At 36.8% G+C, this 16,251-nt stretch overlaps 1 protein-coding gene and 1 long non-coding RNA gene across 3 annotated transcripts in view; one reads left to right on the top strand and one right to left on the bottom strand.

Moving 5' to 3' along the window:
* Positions 1-16,251, bottom strand: part of LOC106489851 (uncharacterized) — a 310,540-nt gene that overhangs the window by 282,865 nt on the left and 11,424 nt on the right. The window lies entirely within an intron of this gene.
* Positions 7,213-16,100, top strand: LOC106489850 (homeobox protein CDX-4). The gene is made up of 3 exons (XM_067304022.1): positions 7,213-7,768; positions 12,815-12,960; positions 15,539-16,100. Exons 1-3 carry the CDS (start codon positions 7,342-7,344, stop codon positions 15,743-15,745), a joined length of 780 nt encoding a protein of 259 aa, XP_067160123.1. The 5' UTR covers positions 7,213-7,341; the 3' UTR covers positions 15,746-16,100.

Here is a 16,251-nt window from a genome sequence, read left to right as displayed (position 1 = left end):
CAGAAAGACTCCCACTGATTTCAATGTGTTATGGAAGGTGGCACATGATGAACAGCACTTGGGAACAAAACTGACTTGGCATCACATTGATGAGCATGGCAACCAAAGAAAACATTGGTCTTCCAAAAGAGATATCCACTGGATATGTCCAAAAAAGGTATCTATTGGAAATACACAGAACAGCCATTCTGCCTACAAAGTGAAACACTACAAATATTCTCCATACAGATCCCATACTTTATATATATAGAGAGAGAGAGAGAGAGACTGAAAAATGGTTCAAAAAGAAAAGCATCCTCGCATTTGCCTAATCATACAAACAGAAATATGCCTGAGTACTAGAAAATCAATAAAATTTTCCAGATTTAGAATCTTAAAAGGTAAGAATAGAAAGGGAAAGTTTGTCTTTTGTACTGCTAAACAACAATTTAGCACCTACTCCTAGCTAAGTGCTCAGAGCCCTGGCCCCAAGGTTTTGCAGGATCAAGTTCATACTTACCTATTCTTTATGCACATTTCCAAGGCATAGCATAATTCTGCATTAGAATTTTAAAGAGGAAAAACAAAAACTTAAATCCCTTAAGAAAGACCTTTAAGACAAAAAATATACCTGAACACAGCTTCTTTCCTTTTAAAATTATTTAAACATGACAAAGAATGAAGGGTCTGGCAAAATGACTTGTTTTATCTTGTTTACATGTAGAAGAGTTATTGAGGAAGATAAGTGATCACTTTGAAGATCTGCCTCATTTCTGTTCCAGTTTGCTGAAAGTGTGCTTGCTATAGGTTGCTATGTGTTGCCAGTCAGAAGTTGTTAAGTACACAAAATAAGGCTGTATTTTATTTGCAGAAGCACATGTTCAAAGGTTAAAATTTATTGCTCCAAAAGCAGTATCTATAAACCAGGCAATACCTTAGGGATTATTAACCTTCTAGTTATGCCAGTGATTCTTTTAAGTAGTTTAAATTTTTTGTAAAACTTACCAGCAATCTATTCAACTAAATCTTTTCAATGTCCTTTAATCCTTTAAACCGTTGTCCAGTAAAAACACAAAAAATCTGTTGTACCTTAAGAAGCCCATATAGTATTGTTGCCTAAATAATGTTGTATTGTGTATAATTAAAAATAAGAGACACACAAAACTGGAGCCAAATCAACTAAAAGTATTTGGGTCCAACATTATGAGTCAGGAAATACCGGTACCAGACCTCAGAACAATACCTACTTCCTTTCTGACTTTGGGCATATCATATAACCTGTCACTTTTATCACATCTATAAAACTAGGGACACTAGAGCAGACTTGCTGGGAAGACTGATTAGTTGTTAGCTAAGTGCCTCAAAGAAGACTACATCACAAGAGTATCTAAGCCCTTAATCCTAATTGTGATTAAACCAACAGTCAAGGTATATCCAATTTTCAGAGGAATTCACTAACCTTTAAACTCTATTGCCCAGCAAGAAGCATGATCCACATGCACAAAAAGATCAAGAAGAACATATCAAGCAGGATCTCCTACAAAAACTTCATGCAACTAAGCAACATATACAATTCAAAGTGGCATTTCTAACACATAAAAACTTCAATTATGCAGCATCTATCTGCAGTCGCTTACGTGGTATACAGTCATTAATCTACATGTGAGATTAATGTGAGATACGTAAGCTTTTACATCTGGCATATACGCTGAAATGATGCATCCCTGTGCATCTTGAATGAGTTACACAGCTAGTTACACTCTGGAATGGCATTACATGCTACTGTGTGGACCCAAGATTGTATGAGCCTCATTATTTAAAAGAACAGGTTCTACGATGAAAACGTATGCTAGCTGTTTTCCTCTCGTACTCAAAGAGCACAGGTACTGTCTTGTCCTTTCTGTAACAAACTGTTCTGAGAGGATACCACAATAAATGAAGAGGCTTCATTAAGATACATCCTGCATGTTCTTGGTCTCATAAGCCACAATAAAATACAGTCAATCTAATGCAGGACAGACTATACTGTCCACATATAGACAGTAATCTCTCTTACCTGAGAATAAGAAAGAATAGTTAAATTTGTGTGATAGAAATAACAGTCTGCCAGGAATAAAACCTCTGTGTATGGCAAGAACGTCAAACAGTAAAGGCAATCAATTCTTCTGATACCTCATGAAACACAGACCATACTAAAGAATGTCTGAAAGATTCCATAGCGGGCACCCAGCAATCCCTCCTACCTATACTCTGGATAAATTAGTTACAGAAAGAGGGAGCTCTACACTCCATGATTCAGGAAGAAAACCAAGTAAGTATCACTAAAGAATTTGCTGCTTATTTTCGTGGTTTTGCTGGAAAGAATTGACTTAACCTGGATTTCACATGCAGGCTCTTTGAGTTCTGATCTGGTATGTCTCCTTCTTGAGCGGTAGGACATATTCTTATTATCGTCAGTATTGGTTTTGCAGTAGATTTTAAATTATTGAGATTTCAGAATAGCGAGACCCTCCTTTAGTTCCAGAGCACTGCTTCCTGGCATACACAACACTGATGTAGCCCATACATGATTTATATATTGCCACTACTTTAATAAAATGGAAAAGTTAACGCCAAAAGAAATGAAAGCTGTCAGCAGCAGCTAGAAAAATGGCAATATGAGGTAAAAGGGCAAGTAAGATCACCCTGCTCCCACCAGTTCATTTTTTATCACTGATGATTTTTCAAAAGGATTTGTTAACAACCAAAATTTAAGAACATGGAATTCAGAATGGCAATGTAGATGAAGGCTTCATGGAAAACTGACAGCTGTATTTCTACTGGTGTACTCTTAGGAGAAAAGAAACAAACACTAAGGATGAAAGCGAAGCACAGGGCAGAACTGGCACCTCTGACAGACCTGTTCTTTTTCCAGAAAAGCTCAGTTCTGCTAATGAAAATAGTTCAGTTACCACGCTCCTTCAGCTCATGAGGCTACACCTCACCCATCCACAAGGAGTACAACTGGGCGTGTGCTTGCTTTTCACAGGCTGAACATCAAACTAAAGTGTTGTATATTAAACCAGCCCAATTAAACAGGGTAAATAAAGTTTTTAGAAGCTTGATGCTGAACGAGAGCAGGCCCTTCAGCGATATGTTTTAAAATTTAAAAAATCTGTCCTCCTTCATGGATTAATGGTCAGATTTTTTTTTCCAACAGAACTGACCTCAGCTTGTCATGTACTGACCATCCTTTCCTCAAGATTTGTACAGCCAACTATTAATTTTGAGGGGAACGCGTGAGTTTGTAAAGTCCGGCTTGCACAAAGGGTCAATAACGCCTCTGGAATATTGCACCAATCCCTCATTAACACGTGGTTCACTACCAAGGCCTTAGCTAGCCATTCCACTGAAATTCCATGCAGGCAGTTAGAAAGGTAGGGGCCAGAAGCATTCCTCGGCCTGATGTTTAGTGACGGGTTATCAGAACGACCAGCCGGAGGCAAGGAAACGAAACGTCTGTCGCCTCCGCCAGAACGGAACATGCTAAGCTCGGGTGCTTTCTTCTCTTCAGAAACAAAGCTCCCGAAAGTACATTTCATATGATTTTCACACTTCAGAGAGGGACAGATTAGTTTTTTCTTATCTGCATACTACAGGAAGAGAAACTTTACAAGTCAGGGTCATAATATATTTATAAAAACAATCACATGTATAGATGCCTTTAGAATGAGTGATTGTTGTACAGGACAGTTTTAATCCATCAGTAGTTCCTGAAATTGAAGTTATAATCATTGTCATTAAAACTTTTAATTGCGCACTTTGCAATTGTGGTTATAGTGCTATTACCAGTGTTGGAAATGCTCCTCAGAACAGCACACATAGTATAGTATTATAATCTACACTGCCTGTCAGACAAAACTGTAATAGTTTCAATGGTTATCACTATATTTGTTATTATGACTAGATTTTTGTAAACCACTTGTTAGAAAATTAAACAATTTTCTTCCCCAAAGATATCGAAGTACATTTTACACATACAGCCCTCCACTTCAACAAAAAGCTGTGGCAACTCCTACAGGCCCTGGCTGAGTACATAAATTATACATAATTTTTTAACAGTTGGAGAAAAAAAATGGAAAATTATAACCTAGTTCAGTTATCACCATTTTGGCAATCAACCTCTCTGAAGTATGCCAAAGAGCACAGCACACTTTCTGCCAATACATTGCAGACCTTTCCTGTTCCGTCCTTATCACCCACTGCAGAAGACACTCAAGCACAATCCGCCACATGGATGAGACTTCTGGAGGTCTAGTCCACTGCTTCAGAACTGTTTCTCTCTTCTCACCACCCCAGAAAGTCAGAGAGGGCACATGGTAACACCACGGTCTCACAAGCACTTTAAACAGGCAGGAGCAGCAGAGTAGCTCTTCTACCACCAGCAACTCCTTGCTGCCCCCTCACAGTGCCAGCGAGGACAATAAAGGGGCAGCTTGGGGTTTTGCTTGTTGGTTTGCTTTGACAGCAATGCCCGCTAACCGTCTTGGGGGAACTGCAGGGTGAGTCACTGCTATACGCTGAAGATGGAGCGGTTCTGCGGCTGCAGCCCTCACATCTGCAATAGAACCACATGGGTAAAGCTCCGAAGCTGCTCACAGCTGGATTTGAGCAGAAATGACATGTGCACGGCCAAGAAATGCCTCTCTGGGAGGCTCAGATCAGCAGTAAAGTAGCTCTCAAAAAAGATCCACCCTAAAATTCTCATAGCTTCAAACTACAGGACTACATGGAAAAACGTAGTTCCTTTTTAAAACGTCCATATGATTGCACAAAATGGGAGGCATACGAGTCAGGGTGTGGAAGATCATCTGAATGTTGCCATTTTAGTTATCTTATTCTCACTATGGTGCTAAAAATCTGCAGTCCTACCCAACAATCTTATCCCTCTATGTAAATCTTTTTAAACAAAATGCCTTATTCAAAGCTTACTATTGTTAGCAGATATCAAATCAGTACAGCAACTCGCCATCGGCGTATCTTGATCTAATTATGTTCTGGAAAGAACTGAAATAGATCTAAAGAAAATTCAGATAATGAAACAGGCAAAACAAGAAAGGGAAAGGAGGAGCATAAACAAAAGATAAAAGAAGAACAGAGAATGAAGGATAAAGCTTTGAGATACAAAAAATAGGATTAGGTGATAGGGAAATTGGGGGAGGGGGGTATCAGCAGAGGCATCCCATAAAGGAAGAGAAAGACCAGGGATTCAAAATGTTAACATCATCTAATGCATGCTAGGAAATTAAATGACATTCACTGAGATGGGAAAATTCTGTTTAGGATGAAAAGTCAAATAACGCATCTGATCTGAAATCTATGAACAGCTAATATTCATTTGTAGTATGTCAATAGATTTCAAATACAGTCGACAGTTGATGCATAATGTTTTTGGCAATACTTAGGAATTTAATGGCTAGAATAATGCTCATGAATAGGCCAGAGACGTAGAGAATATTTCCAAGAGGTAGAGAATACTTGCAGTATAAGCAACATATTTTGTTTAATTTGAATGGCGCTCAGTGGAGTCCTTTGTAGGACAACTCACTACTAAAAGGTCTGTGGGCTTTCAAAAAATTGTTTTACAATGTATTTTCTTTCAGCTACAGAAAAAGGGAAAAAGAGTCTCTATCAAGTGTTTTTAATAGTAAAGGGTCACACCAACTACAGAAAGCCTTACTTCTTCTATGCCCTATCCCATGATGCAACTTTCCTCAACATTCCCAGGATCCTGAGATTAAGAAATAAAGAAATCTGGAAATATTACAAATTAATTATAAAGATTTTGCTACACTTGTCACTAAAAATACTTTTCTCTAGAAAATAGAAGAGGAGTATCTTCCCTCTCTTCAAGTACACACTTAGAATCCTTTAGTACTGGAATTAGAAGGGGTGTGTGAATATGAATAGTGTAAATAGTGTCAAAACGTGAAGGACTGAATGAAAAACCACACCTTTGCAAAGGGAAACAACTCATTATAATTTGCACCTCTTTTGCAGGCATACCCCTTGACAAATAGTTCACTGCAAAGAAATGCATCTAAGATGAAAATATGAAGTAGAACACGCTCCACAGACTGTAACTAGACAACCATACAGTGGCAATTCTCAAGTCATAAGGTACACTGTCCTCCTCCCAGGCTAATATCAAGCTCTTAATAATGACATATATAAACATCTTTAGAATTAGCTTTCTCGGTAGGAAGGCTTGTATTAACCCACGGAGCACCCGATGTGTGTCAGGCACTTGACAGACAAGCATCAGGGCGGTTCTGATGCACTGAACTTACCAAAACTGCCGCCACCGAAAAGAGACTAATATATAAGCAATTCCAGGGCAAGGACCCAAACCTTTCAGGCACATAAAGGTCTTCTTCAGTTTGAAATAGAAGCCAACAATATTACCGGGCTTAATCAAAGACTTTTTTCATTACTTTTTCAGTCATTTCTTTCATACTTCTGGCACCATCTTTGGTAGGACACTTTATTGTCTGCTTTATAAAATTTATCAGTTTGCAATGGCCACCAGATGAAGGGATCTCTTTAAACCACTCCACATGTGGAGAGCACAAACATGTTCACTACAGAGTCAGAGTCTTAATTCCTCCCGTGCTGGAAGACCACTTACAAACATCAGTAAGGGAAAAACTCTCAGATAGGAGCTCAGCTAAATCAAAGACACACTATTTAAAAGGTGTTCTAAATCTGAAGTTATTCCCTTACAATTATTCAGTTTGACTGTATCCCTTAGCTTGAGAAGTTATGAGATTTTTTAACAATCTGAGAAGTTAGGAGATAAATAAACACACTTACTTATAGATTGATAATATATCACAAAATATACTCCATGGATAAGTATCATTCTAAAAGCAGATTGAAAGCCAAACATTAGAGTAAACTTTGTCTTTTTTTTTTTTTTTAGAAGGTCTATATACTAAGCTACTAAATACAAGCTACTGTTACATCATCTGACAGTAGTGAAATTGCTGTAGAATATCAGGGAAGGGTAATAGGATACATGAAAGTTCTGTAAAAAGGAAAGCACATGAACTAGCAGCAAGGTGGGGTTGCCTGCATGGTCAGCCCTTCATTTGAATGCAAATGTAATTATGAGGCAGGCAGTTAGGCTGACGTCAGACAAGATCTTGGTAAACCATTACCACCAGCACCTGGTAACGCAGTCGATAATAAAAGAGGATGAAGTAAAAGATTCCAAGCAGAGTGCCATTATTGGAGAAAACCAAACACAGAATTATTTTTAAGCAGTGAAAGAAAATTGAGATGACCAGGATGTTGTGACGACATATTTACAATCTGACAACCATGTATGTGAGCTCCCTCTTGGATAAAGAAACCATGTATCCAGGATCTGCAAGGGGTAACCACAACCTGCCGGCGCAAAACTTTGTGTCTACTCCACCCTATCCAGATTACATGGGATATCATCATGTGCCCACTCTGGACAACCACGGACAGTCTGCGGGAACCTGGGGATCTCACTACGGCCCACAGAGGGAGGACTGGAACGCTTACGGCCCGGGACCCTCCAGCACCGTTGCTGCTGCACAGATCAACGGCTCCTCTCCTGGGCAGGTCTCCTACAGCTCTGCTGATTACAGCTCCCTCCATCCCGCTGCAGCTGGGGGGTTACCTCCCGCAGATGCAACTAATACCCAGCAAATCTCGCCCAACAGCCAAAGGCACAGCTCTTACGAATGGATGAGGAAAACGGCGCAAGCTAACACTACTGGTAAGCGGGTATTAAACTTTCTTCCTCAGAAAGCATGTTCTGCTATCACCGATCTTATAAATAATTAACTTTACTTGAAGCACATAGGTTGGTCGGTCATTTATGACATTTATTTAACCTACTACCGTTTAATTCAGTTTTAACTGAATTTGCACTAGTTTCACTTTCATCTCATAAACGCTTCATATGGTTACTATAGTGGAATGGCTGGTGTGTTTAGATACGGCTGCATCTCACTCAGGTTTAGCAATCTTTATTCTAACACTGTGCAAAGCATTTTGGTTGTAAAATGTGACAGACTTGAAAATACTAAGGAACATTGAATGCAGCAACATTATAGGCAGTTACATGCAAAAATAGTACCTAATTATTTTGTGCAGCAAGTTAAATAGCAATATAACAATAGGTTGATTTTTTAAAAATCTTTATAGAGTTTTCAATATTTTTAAAGAGAATTATGTGCTATGATCAAACTGTAGTGATTATGCAATTTTCTGCTGCTGTTCTTATCTTTTTTTACTTTTCTACAGATTTCTTAGGTGAGAAGATATATTCCCAGATTACTAATTTTACTCAAATTATAATTTTTAGCATAGACTATTTTTGTTTGCTCCTCAGTGAAGTTTCCTTTTCATTAAGTTTCAAATCTGTTTTTACAGTATTTCTCATGTATCAGCATTTCACAGTTTGCCACAATTAGACAATTAAAAATCACTTTGTCCCAAGTGCCACTCATTGATGTGCCTGTTTCTGCCACAAACTGCATGCCAGAAGAACCTTTCTGCGTATACGCCTGAGGTGTAAATTGGGTGTAGCAAGGTTTGCTAAATCTATTGTTAAGGTTAAAAGTAGTAAGTGTGTGTTAGAGAGCATCAAAGAAAATGCTCTAAAGAAAGAAGGGCAGTTACAATGGGAGCAATCTTAGAGGACGCAGAAAATCAGCACCGTCACTGGAGAAACGATCATCCTTCAAATGGTTATCACTAAAGAGCAAGATTAGTATTATACTTGATTCATAGTTATAAAGCAGATACACACTTTTTCCCACTGTTACTAAACATAAAATCCCTAGTGAGCATTATCGTTATGCCATCCTTCCACATGGAGCCTCTACAACGTTCTTCAAAGCCAGACAGATTTATAGTCTGTTTTTCCCCTTAAGTACACTCATGTAAATCAGCAGTAACTTCATTAACAACAGTGGAGTTTTCCAGGTGTAAAAGGTGATGCAAGACCTGAGCGCGGACCAAAATCCATCGTGACTACTCTGCATGTCAATGGGGCAACCCCATCTCTGTCAAGGTGTCACTGAGGTTTATATCTATTAGTCTTTTTTAAGAATCAGATAGATTTAAAATCTAAATCCTAGTTTCACACTTCTTGCATAAACATGGCAGACACTCCAAGGCTTCACACATGCTTGCTCAACTTCATGAAATGTAGATGCAATTCAGAAAAGCATCTCTAGTCTGAAAAGCACTTGCACACAATTTACACACATGCTGAAATACTTTATGAACAATACTGGACAGGTGAATGGGGGCCTGTCGGTATTTACATGTCCTGAGGCTTCACATTCTTAGAGCCCAACCTTTTGAAGTGTTAAAAACAATTCAGGACTTCACAGAATTGGGCCCAAGACATGAATCTGCTTTAAAAAAAAACTATTTGATAAAGCAAAGCATGTGTGTGATATTTTGCAAAAACAGGAGAAGTACTAAATCAATTTGGATTTTTATTGGAGATTTTTTAAAATAATGTTAAGCGTAAAAAGAGGTATATTGTACCAGCAACTAAGCTGATAATACTGACAAATAGAAAGTTCTGCGTAAGGAAAAAAAATTTAGATAACTATAACAGACTAAAATTATGCATGTAACAACTACATGTTAACTTATCAGTATTTGATCTAGAAGATAACATTAAAAACCTTTCTGAAGCCATTATAGCCACTCTTTGAAACACAGACTTGTTCCTTGTTTTTTCCATACCCCCAGGATATTATACATACATACATGCTATTTAAGCAGCTACTGGCTCCTTCCCATCAACATTATCCCTGCCTAATACAGTTCATTGTTCTAAAATTATTTCAGAATTATATCACCCTAAATTTTTAAAATATATATTTATATATATGTACGTGTTTAACTTCACTTGTGGTGTGTACTTAGATGGATGTATGTGAGCATCTTGGAATAACAGAAATCAAAAACATATCTAACTAAATGAGGGAGCCTACTTAAATACTGTCCTAAAGATAATGGATTTTTTTTTTAAGTTATCAGAATATTTTTTCTCAATTTACACTATATTAAATACTTTACATTCTGCTTCAATGCATTTGGCATTTTATATAAGTAATTAAATTGCAGTAAAAGTGAAACCAAAATTTACTCGACAAAAATCAATTCTCAGGATGAAACAATATCATGAAGGTAGAAATACTCTTTTATGTCCTTTCCACAGACAGAATTTACTCTGAAATTTTGATTAATATATTCTCTTACAAAAAGACCATAACTGTATATTCAAAACTAGACATTTTTTTCAAATGTACAGAAATTGCAGGCATGTTAGGCAATAAGAAATTTTAAAAAACAAACATTCAAAGTGGGCTTCACAAGAATGTCTTTCAAGACAGGCTACCAATGTCAAAAAAAAGAACATTTTCAGAATTCCTTCTCATCTGATCCTGTTTTCATTAAAACCAAAGACAAAATGTCCTGACAACTTCAGCTATGTAAGAGTAGAACTTGAGTCCAATTTGTTTCTAAAACCAGTATAATCAATAATGTAAAATGTGGAACTTCATGAGAGAGAGCCTTCAAGGCATGGCACTCACTGAAAAGAAGATATCCAAACAAAGGTCCAGAAAAAAGATTTTTTATCTTTTAAAACCTTATGTGAAACTTCATCTGGAGGAGATCCTTCTCAGAAAGGGAACAGACTGTAATGGGACTACAGAGAAGACAAGATTACTTTGTATTTTGGAAGAACAGATGGAGAAAACTTTTTTTCTTTAACTATACTCGACACACTTTATGTCTTTGTTTAAACAGGCAGTGATGTACAAGTAATTCAGATTACATCACAGCAAAAACACAGCTAGAAAATAAAACAGAAGAGCAACTATAAGGAAAAAAAGGCCAAGCCTCTGCTCTAATGCTAATTTATTTTGCTTTGTAAACTAGTTGTGACATCTATTTTTCTCTGGCCTACATTGTCTTAGGTTTTGAGGCCTATCTGTCATATTGAGGCAACAGACCCTTTCAACACTTCTCTTTGCTTTGAAATGCAGTCTTGTCTCTTCCTTCTCCCTCTTTTCTTCAGGAGTTATATTGCCGGAAAGGGTGATGATTTTCACAGCAAATAAAGAGGCCTTCTCCGAGCTTTATTGTCTTCAGAAGAAATGCTCTGTGAATTTTATGACCAAGGGGAATGGGGAAAACTGCTCCTTTTCTCCACCCCCTCAAATCATGGTTATATTTGCTGATTATAGGGAAGCCGGAATAACCCTGTTGAATTTTAACTTGTTTTCAGAGGTTACCTTCTAAGCCTTCAGTTTACAAGGAACCTGAATATCTACACTATTGTTAAAATAACTATCACTTTGTGCAAATATTTCAAAGCCAACAATTTGTACCTTGAAAAAAGCAAACCTGGTTTGACGAATGTTTTAGCCCTGCAAATTTAAGCAAGGAATCTTTGCACACTAGAAGTCAAAGCTGCATGATTTAGGAAATCATCCTTAATTAATGTATTTCAGAATGTCTTAAGCCATGTTTACCTTTGGTGTTCAGGTAAAAATATCTCAGTCTATCCTCACCGTTGGTCCAAAATTAAGAGGAACTGAAGAAAGAAATATTCCTTCATCTATTTCTGTCCTTTTTTACTCCTCCTAAGATGAAAGAGTCTGACATTTGTTTAGGGCTTGTAAATTCCAAACCAATTGGCTTGTGTTTCTGAATGTGAAAGGGGTTCCTGATAAGATCTTCTTGTCGCTCTTTTGTGTGGCGTGTGCTCCATCTTAACACCTCAATGGATTTTAGGGAACCACTTTAAAGGAGTCTTTGTCCTACAGTTTGTCCCAGAAAACTCACATCAAAAAAAACCTGGGAAGATCAGAAGAAAAAGGAAAACTATCCAGTTGACTGCTGAAAGTGCAAAAGAGAACAAATAAGAAGTGAGCTATCTGTATTATTATCAGATGATAAATAGTTTTAAAAAGTTTAAGCAGTGAAAGATATCTTGCAATATCAAGTAATGTTTTATGCTACCAGTAGACATTCAATATATCTAAGAATATTTGTTTTATATGTTAGAGATAGGACGATACTGAAATACTCTTACAAGTATTTTATTGCCTAGTCTTACAAATTGCCAAGTGCCTTCAACTCCAAATGGAAACTGAGCACTCAGCACCCCAGCAATAGCTCTGCAGGCACTTACCACCTAACAAGACTGGATCTGTTTTGAAAAAATAAGTTCTAATTATTATTGAACTCATAAGCATGTCCTACAGCCAAACAAGACAGCAAACACACATTTCTAGTGGGACATTTCTTTGAGTTAGAGACATGTGACTTAAAATCTCTGATACAGAATTAGGACAAGGTGCTACTAAACAAATCATGACTTAACTTCAGTCTTAAAGTTACTCCTGAAGGTAAGTCTGCGTATGCACAGAAATCACTTCAATGAGCACTGAAATGAAACCTATCTGAGCTCAAATATTGCCAGTACCAATTATGTACTGCTATGAATTATTTCTTATAAGGTGCTGCTGGGTGTTTTTCACTGAAAAGCTTTCTATTTAAATGTATATTGAGAGAGAGACAGAAAGAGAGAGAAATAATTATGATAGCCAATACTTTCTTAACATTTGGGAAAACTACTACTTCTCTCATACGTCCTCATCCAGCAAACAATCCCATGAGTACTCTGTAGTTTAACAATGTCTGTAAAATGTTCGAGATGTTTGAAAGAAAGATGCTACAAAAAAATCAAATTCAACATATTAATAATATTTCTTTCTCAAAACAGGTAAAACAAGAACAAAAGAAAAGTACCGAGTTGTTTACACAGACCATCAGAGACTAGAATTAGAGAAGGAATTTCACTGCAACAGATATATTACAATAAGAAGAAAGTCAGAACTTGCAGCAAACCTGGGACTATCTGAAAGACAGGTACACCGAGACTATCCATCATTCTTATGCATCCATTCACCAGACACTGGTACTGTCAGAGGAGACGCGCAGTATTCATGTTCTGTATGCAACAGTAGTGCCAGGGCAACCATGATGGGGTTTGTGAGTGTATTTGACACACAGAGAATACACTCCACAATTACAAATTAATAGGCTAATTTGACAGAAACCTGCAGTTTTAGGAAACAAGAGATTAGGAATTAATTTGTAATAGAAGTATGGAAAAGCAGTTATTCTTACTTACATAACAGCTTGCTAGACTGCTAGAATTTAAACAGTCCAGCTCTTATTGTCATAGCTATCATGGATAGAGCTAAGAGATTCTCCAGTTTACTGCTTCTTGCAATCATACAAAATGGTGGCCAGAAAAGATCCAAAGCACTGAATACATTTCAGCTGTAAGCCAGTAAAATGAAAACTCAGCATTCAAAGAGCAATCAAATGAAGCACCTGTGTATTTTTTATTAAAACTTTATTACCACTATTTCCACAGGCCACATTCTTCCTCAGTGAGTGAGACTTCAGCACATGTTTTAAGGAGTCTTTAATGGCCTTTGATTTTCAAGTCAGGAATTTTTGGATATTATTTTCACAGGTAGCACAAACACTTATTATGTGCAGGTTGCTTTAGGCTATAGGATTTGGTGCCAAATCTTTAAGCCTCTTATGCACGTATATGTAGCCAAGACAGGAAATTTTCAAGTGCATACTTAGATCCATCGCTAATTTGGGCAGCACCTCAGTATCCATTCAACTTAAGCACGTATTTAAGAGCTGTTCTGTTTCCTGAGTAGGGCCCCAAGCATCTTAGCTGTGTTCATACAAAAACTAGAAGGATTCCGGAAAAAGAATATCCTAAAAATCACTGCATTGGAGAGCACGCTTACGAAGCATAGCTCCGCAGTCTGCAAGTAGAACTGTTGAATCCAACCCTCCTAATACAACAGAACTTCAATGGTTCTGCTACAACTGGAGGATAAGGGAGGATTTGGTGATACTGAATAAAGCATCTCAAACTTTAGCAGCCAGACTTATTGTCCCCCAGGTAAACTTAAGCAAGAGAGCCTTCTTTTTAGAACGTTAAAAACTTTTGTTCTTTCTGAATATACACATCCAGTTCTCTAAAATATTCTCCTCCTTCATGACCTCCTCTTCTTCTGCATTCAGTCTGTGCCAGAACATGGAACAGAAAGGGACCAGCTGAGGCGGAAGAGCATAAGGATGCATAGATATGCAATGATATTTTTGGATCAGCATCAGATTTTTGTAAATACATATTTTAGTGCAGTGATGTTCACTCTCGAACCCAACTAGTGCATACATTACAGCCCGCAGATTATAAGTGGCCCCTGAAAGGTAACTAAGAAAAACAAGTCTATCATTGATGGACTTAAATTTGTTATATAGTAGTACGTAGCTCCATTGGAAAATTCTTGGAGAACTGCAGTTGTAAAAGATTGAAAACCCCTGCTTTAAGGTTGTGCAAGCTGGCTGATTTAGAACACAAACATGCCTGGAGTAACTAGTAATACTGCCAAAAATCAGTAGTTAGTTTGCTTTTACATACTGTTGCTTTTCTCTCAAAGCGCTCTGATTTTTGAGCGGTAAATTACCTTCAGGTAGAATGTAGACAAAACGTAATAATCTATCTACTTTTCTACAGGACTCATGACTGACAAAGTTAAATGGTTCTTAGCGCATTACCTGTAAGGTAATGAAATAATAAACATGTTGGAAAATAATAAAGAGATTTTTAATATAAAGCAATGGTACATCTTTCTATATAATATTATATTCAGCATATCTTAAAGGATATAGCACAAACTGTAAAAGTGAGAACATAGGTAATTAATGGTAAGGAAAAAATAAATGGAGTCTTCTATTTATTTGCACTTTCACATAAGAAAAGAAAGTACAGATACTTAAACTAAAAGTAGATTTCAAACAGACAGGAATCAATACCTCTTTATATGCATAATTAGCCTGGGAAATTCACTATCAGTTAGTAGTGCTGATATATCTATATATATACATGCTATATATATTTTATATTTTATTACATATATAGATATACAGCTCTAAAGTCTAGTAATAAAAAAAACTTCAAAAATTTTAAACACACAGTGAAAATATACACACACACAAGTTATTCTTAATGTAAGCACAGAAGAAAATAAGCCCTCATTACTGGGTTTCAACTAATCTCTTACAGGGATGAAGAAGAAACTTGCAAAATTATTCCATAATTTCATCTTCCTTAAAGTATGATACATGCCACTGTCAAAGCCTAGATGATGAACAAGGCAGACCTTGAGTCTAAAAGAGTATGATGATTCCTGTGTTCCTAAATATAACACAGCAAGTTCAATTTAGACCAGCAAGTTCAATTTAGACCAATAGTTTTCTATTGGTTATGATGCAGAAAATGAATATAGAGTAACTAAAAAATTTTCACTGCACAAATGCAGTATTGTTTTTCCTATATTTTCATTGCTACTTTTATTGTAACAAGCTGACTCTACTTTGAATTAATCAGATATCATTTGTAACTTTGCAGGTGAAAATTTGGTTCCAGAATCGCCGAGCCAAAGAGAGAAAAATGATCAAGAAGAAAATCTCTCAGTTTGATGGCAGTGGCGGCTCAGTTCAGAGTGACTCTGGTTCACTCAGCCCAAACGAAATATCTAGTTCTCTGTTCCCACCACCACATGGAATAAATGGATTACAGCCTATTGACGTTCATCAAGTCATAGTTTCAGAATGAACAGAAAGGAAAAAAAAAAGGGGGGGGGGGAGGGGGCAAAAATGGATTTTTTCCCCTCTGGAAAATTCAACATCGCAAAGGACCGTTCTCATTCAACTGTCTTCAGAGTGCTGATTTCTATGTACAGGATCTGGGTTTATTATCATAATATTTTAATTATTACAGAAATCTCAGGGAACTCTTGCTGCTAAGATTCATCACTCCAAATCTTTGAGTAGGAGGTAATTTGCTTCAGATACTGACAGAAAGAATGATACAACAGAAGATTCAAGTAAATGTAGTTCTAGTCTGATTTTTTATATATATATATATATATATATATATATATGCAGAAAATTGTCAGTGAACTGATTAAAATAGAGTACTATTTCAGAAAATACAAGATGCTGGGTGTATTTACTTTGTTACTTTTATATAATTAAACTGTAGATGTTTATAAATATTCACACTTAAGAGTACTGAAAAGAATGCCATGTTTTAAAAACAACAAAAACACATTTTAAACA

Source organism: Apteryx mantelli, chromosome 13 (assembly GCF_036417845.1).
Source record: "Apteryx mantelli isolate bAptMan1 chromosome 13, bAptMan1.hap1, whole genome shotgun sequence".
In the NCBI taxonomy this organism is placed as follows: domain Eukaryota; kingdom Metazoa; phylum Chordata; class Aves; order Apterygiformes; family Apterygidae; genus Apteryx; species Apteryx mantelli.
The sequence above is the reverse complement of the archived record's forward strand: the minus strand, read 5'-3'. Positions and strand labels throughout refer to the sequence as shown.